Source organism: Phalaenopsis equestris, unplaced genomic scaffold (genome assembly GCF_001263595.1).
Source record: "Phalaenopsis equestris unplaced genomic scaffold, ASM126359v1 Scaffold000063, whole genome shotgun sequence".
Lineage (NCBI taxonomy): Eukaryota > Viridiplantae > Streptophyta > Magnoliopsida > Asparagales > Orchidaceae > Phalaenopsis > Phalaenopsis equestris.
In genome coordinates this window covers 330317-335817 of record NW_018164505.1, presented here as the reverse complement: position 1 = coordinate 335817, position 5501 = coordinate 330317, and the positions used below count along the sequence as shown (strand labels likewise).

At 38.8% G+C, this 5501-nt stretch overlaps 1 protein-coding gene across 1 annotated transcript; it reads right to left on the bottom strand.

Moving 5' to 3' along the window:
• Positions 1-220: 220 nt before the first annotated feature.
• LOC110019608 (G-type lectin S-receptor-like serine/threonine-protein kinase At2g19130) lies at positions 221-3025 on the bottom strand. Its single transcript, XM_020717342.1, has one exon. The coding sequence runs from the start codon at positions 2974-2976 to the stop codon at positions 517-519; it is 2460 nt and encodes an 819-aa protein (XP_020573001.1). The 5' UTR covers positions 2977-3025; the 3' UTR covers positions 221-516.
• Positions 3026-5501: the final 2476 nt, after the last annotated feature.

Genomic DNA, 5501 nt, shown 5'->3' with positions numbered 1-5501 from the left:
TTTCTACATAGTTCATTTAAATTCCCCTTATTACGAATTATATCGTGCGAGGGCGTATAGACAAAATCAATACTTCCAGTAAATAAATCCCAGCACAGATTAAGCAGCAGGATTTATGAGAAACACTAAAAAAAGCTAGTTGGCATGGAGAAAGAAAACTAAGAAAAATATAGGTGTTTCTGATATTCTGCTGGTAAAATATAGTATATAATGATGTCAAGATTTTTTACAGAATTGAAGATCAATAAAGAAATGACATTTAAAATGCCTCTTCCTAACCTCATAACATACATATAGCTAACAAAATCATTTTTTTTTAACGTTTAGACACAAGACATTTACTAAAAAGTATTTTAGACAATTATGCATTAAACAATGAGACGTAAACAATAAGGAGATATATGGCATTACGCCAAACTCCAAGGCAACTTGGAGAGCTGAACTGTAGATGCTTATATTTGTAACACTATAATTCTGAAAACTAATCAAGATGTAGTCCTAATGGTTTCTCTTAGCTTACTCCTTCAAATTTGTTGAACTTGAACTCCCTAGTTGACTTGAGAAAAATGTACCCATCGTTTGATCGCTTTGATCAAGTATTGAATCTGAGAAGAATACGATTCGTTCCGGTTGCCCAGAATATACCTGAAGAGATTTTGGAACTGGAGGCATGCTAATCTCCACCATTCCCTCAAGCATCTGTAACACCTGTCCCATGGTCGGCCTATACATCTCTTCATCCTGAATGCACCAATAAGCAACTTTACAAGCTCTCTCCACCTCTGCAATCTCCGCATCGCCCTCCAACCTTGGATCCAACAAACTAAGAATATCCCCAGCCAACAGGTTTTTCATGGCAGAAGCAGGAAAGAACCCCGCTTTATTATCCACCCAATGGTCTGTGTTTCTCTTACCAGATATAATTTCAAAAAGCATCATTCCGTAGCTATAAACATCTGCTTTTGCAGTGATAGCAACACCGGAGATCCACTCCGGAGCAAGATATCCTCTCGTTCCTCTCATTGTAGTCAAAACACGACTAAGGTCCCTTCCTACAAGTTTTGATAGGCCAAAGTCCGCAACTTTTGGAATAAAAGAAGCATCCAAGAGTATGTTCTCTGGCTTTATATCACAATGTATGATACAGTCCCTACACTTCTCATGCAGATAAACCAGGCCTCTAGCAGTTCCGAGAGCAATAAGATACCTTCTGCCCCAGTCTAAATCAGTTTTACTGCCATGAAATAATTGAACATCAAGAGAACTATTGGGCATGAACTCATAGACCAAACACTTATTGCTTTGATCAGCACAAAAACCAAGGAGACGAATCAGGTTGATCTGTTGGATTTTTCCAATCGTGCTCACCTCAGCCCGAAACTGCTTCTCCCCTTGGCTAAGATCCGTTAGCTTCTTCACAGCAATGAAACTTGAATCAGGTAGGACCCCTTTATACACTGATCCAAACCCTCCACTTCCAAGTTTGTCTGAGAAATTCCCAGTCACGCGTTGCAAATCGCTGTATCTGAATGCCACCAAAATGCCATCTGCAGCAGATTTTGCCGCACCAATTATTCTCCTCCTATGTTGTCTCCAAATTATCAGCCAAATAATAGCCAACAGTGCCAATAATCCCATGACACCACCAACAGCTGCACCAATAATTCCTCCTTTCTTGCTCGAAGAACCAGGAAGCTCGGATGCGGCTAGACGGAGGAAAAAAGTTGATTGATCGGCTCCATCATACTCTTCTTGGATGTTTAGTAAATTTCTAAACCACAAAGAGCATTTAGAACTATAGGAATAAGCAGTGCATGAACAATTATTCAAACAAGCTGACTCACACTCTGAACTACTCCCGGCCTCAGCACTCTCAGGATTAGTAGGCAACCTCACTCTGTCCATCTGATAAAACTTATCCTTCTCCATTCCTACAGAACTACTTCCTCCGCATTGCAATGGAGTATTCCTCACACAACCCCCACTCTGATCGCCTAAGTCCCACTCCTCGGGTGACCTCTCCCTGAAACCCTTAACGCAACCACAAAATGGCAACTTTTTCTCATTGCAGCTGCCGAAAGAGCCACAAAGCGCATACACCTCGCACTGTGCTCTCGGTTGGGACCAAAACAATATCCAGTTCTGAGCAGCAGGTAGCCAAGTCCACTGCTTGATCTGCCCCGAGTAATCCATGATGAACCTTGATATTACATCATCAGTATTAACAGTATAAGTGAAGTAATTCGCAGAAGCATTGTTTACATACTGAAAATTATAAACATAATTAGAAGTCATTTCCGGTACACGACTAAAGATTTTGTCATTCCAAACACCACTAGACCAGTAAGTTTTGGTGCCATTCCACAGGATGAAGTATTGACTGCTCCCGCTAGGGTCGATTTCAAGGTAGAAGAATCCGTGAGCAGGGTCCTCAGCATTCCTCCAAGCTGTCAGGTGCTGATTCTCACCGCTGAGCTTGTTGAGTCCAAGCTTGCCGCCGGGAAGCCAGGTGTCTGTGGGATGATCAAAACTCTGCCATAGGACACGGGAGGCATCGGAGCCATCTTGGAGAACCAAATTCCCGGAATCGAGGAGCACGGCTATGGTGGTATTTGAGGTGATTTTAGTCCCTGTTGACCAAAGTTGGGATTTTGACTGGTTGAGGAGGACCAGGTTGCCATCTTCGGAGAGTTTGAGCTCGGATAAGGAGAAATCAAAGACAGGGGTGTCTCTGTTCGCAACCCAGACGGGGGTGAGTTTGGAGACCGTGTTGGTGTTGTACCAGATGCCTATGTAATATCTTTTAGGGGAGTTTCCTAAAGGGAAGAAACCGAGAACAAATTTACCTCCTTTGGATGTGATCTTTTGGTCGCCGGAGAGAGACTGGTTTCCGGAGAGGGAATCGGCGGCGTAAGAGCGATGGGGATGGAGGGGCAGCGAGAGAAGGAACAGGAGTACCAGCAAGGGAAGAGCCATCTATCTGTTCACCAAAGCAAGAAAGGTTTGTTTTAATTCCCAAAAAACCACTTGTTAGTCTCTTTTAGAATGAGCGCTCAGATCCCATGGTTTGGATTTTTTTTTTTTTATCCTGTTTCGACATATTTCGGAAAAATTTTAATACAGAAAATTTTTAACTTTATTGAAGGAATTTTGATTTTATTTTATAATCTAGTCAAGTCATAACATGCGTTGACTTGGAATTTGACGGAGAAGTCATGGGGTATAATTTTAGAATACAAGCTTTTCAATTAAAACTTATGTTTATTTTAAAGGACATTATTCTAAAAGCAAGTTAAAGCTTTAGTTAATTTTTAGTGAAGAGATTTTTAAGATTAGAATTTTAGGTTTCTAATAAGAAGTAAGCTTTGATTTGCCATCAATAAATTTTTATCAGTTGGCATGAATTTTAAGACATTGTATGAACTCGTGGTAATATTTTAAATAAAAAAATTTCAAACTTTGATTAAAAATTATACAGAATTTTGATTTCACTGAAATTATAGTTAAACAAACCTGCTCAACAAGACGAACCCAACGAATCAAATTTGGTTCAATTCAAGTCAAATGAAACCAACAAAAACAGTCAAACCACTTTCAGAAGTTTTCAAAACATATTTCGAAGGTCAAGCAGATTCTGAATCTCGCATGTGTGTAGTCAAATCGAGTATCTTGATAAGATAAATCCAATAAGCTCAATATCACTCAATTTGGACATCATTAAGAGACTTAAATGTCCACCGAACATCATTCGATCTAAGGAACTTCTTTGGGTCGTCCAATGGAGCTGTTGGGATTCTTTCCTTATTTGTAATCTAGCCTCTAAAATTAGAGACTTACCTCTTCTCTTGAAAGGGAGCATAGACGTTGAGCCAGCAGAAGATGGAAGCTTGAAGAAGGGGTAAGATCTAGCATCGCTTCTACACTGTATTTCAGGCGAATACCACCCACTCTAGTAGCCAACATCGCCAACTCTAGCCAATGCTATCACCACCAACTTTGGTCAATGTTGTTGGTCAAACCTAACCATCATTTCTTATCAACTCAGGCCACTGTCTCCTCCAACATCTATAGCTGCCTTCTCTAGCTAGCCTAGTTGACCCCTCCGACCAATCTGACTGTTACTTGTCAGCCACTATCATTGCCCACTACTTACTCCTCGCAGTGAAGTTACTTGTGGAGTCATAACGCGAATAGTGAAATCCCAACATACGTTGCAAAAAAATTAATCACCCAATAGAGTAATACATCATCCAGTATACAGTGTAGCAACACATCTGTTCGGAGTCTTCTATGGGAAACAAAGTGTAGTTTAACAATATCTTCAATTTTGAGAAGATGAGCCCATACTTTGTCTCCCAATGATATACATCATCTAACTAGTGAAGAAACCTTTTTTGTACCTCTTGAAGATTTTCTTTGAAGTGTTCTTCAATGTAATGGGCAACATTCACTACAATCTCAAAAGTTTTTTAATGTTAACAACTCGAGCATGATTGTAGTAGTCTCGAAAGGTCATTCGTGTTAACTTTCAAGCACGATTGTGGTGAGGTTGTCATCTCACATTTCATTCAGGTATTAATTCTTCAAGAACTACTAGACAAGGGAGCAGCTTTAAAAATAATGCTTCCTCAGCACCCTTCACCATATTAGTGTTCTTCCTTAACTGTATTAGGAAGATAATCCTTTCAAGGTTTGACACTTAGGTTGTTTTATAAGCTTATGTGGAAAACACCCCAACCAGGTAGATAATAAATTTAAAGGAAACAACTAGTACATTTTCAAGCATCTTTCTTAAGTACGGTTGTAACCATATTTCTAAGGAAAATTACAGACCATTGAGATTTATGGCTGACAGCGACTTTATATATGCTTAAAAATACAAGTATTTAATATTGCTGCTAGAAGATTTCATTCCTCAGCAATGACATCAAAAACTTAATAACGGTTATAGATTCGATAAAGATGTATATATTAAATATTCAATAATGGTAAAGTCACACTTATCAACACAAGTATATGTATCGCTCAAGTAATATAGGGCTCTAATGGAGTCCTAGATATCGATCCCACATTGAGTAATATTAAAACTACGAACTAAGATTTTAGAAAATCAAGACTTAATCACAATAATATAATTCATGCTTATCTGTCACTAATAGACAATTGAAATAAATATGTAATTTTAATAACTCTTAAATAACTAATTATACTAATAAAGTTTCTAATGTGATATTCAATCTATAAGAAATCATCCTTCTCCTTGTCAAGAAATTATAGTGAATGGAAAAAGTGAATCAGTTCAAATTGTATTATGTCAAATAGGAGCATATATATTTTTTACCCTTTGATCCAGACATAAATAACATTGACTAATCTTATGCTTGGTTACTGAATCTGCGGTTAAGCTGGAAGGATACCGGCTCTTACTTCGAAGCTCCCATGTTCCCCTCGCCTGAGGGCTAACATCTCCGCTTCAGTACTCAAACAATAGGACCGAATTG

Bases quoted from the DNA above. Each gene is read 5' to 3' on its own strand.
- LOC110019608 (XM_020717342.1), bottom strand. From the start codon at position 2,976: ATGGCTCTTCCCTTGCTGGTACTCCTGTTCCTTCTCTCGCTGCCCCTC.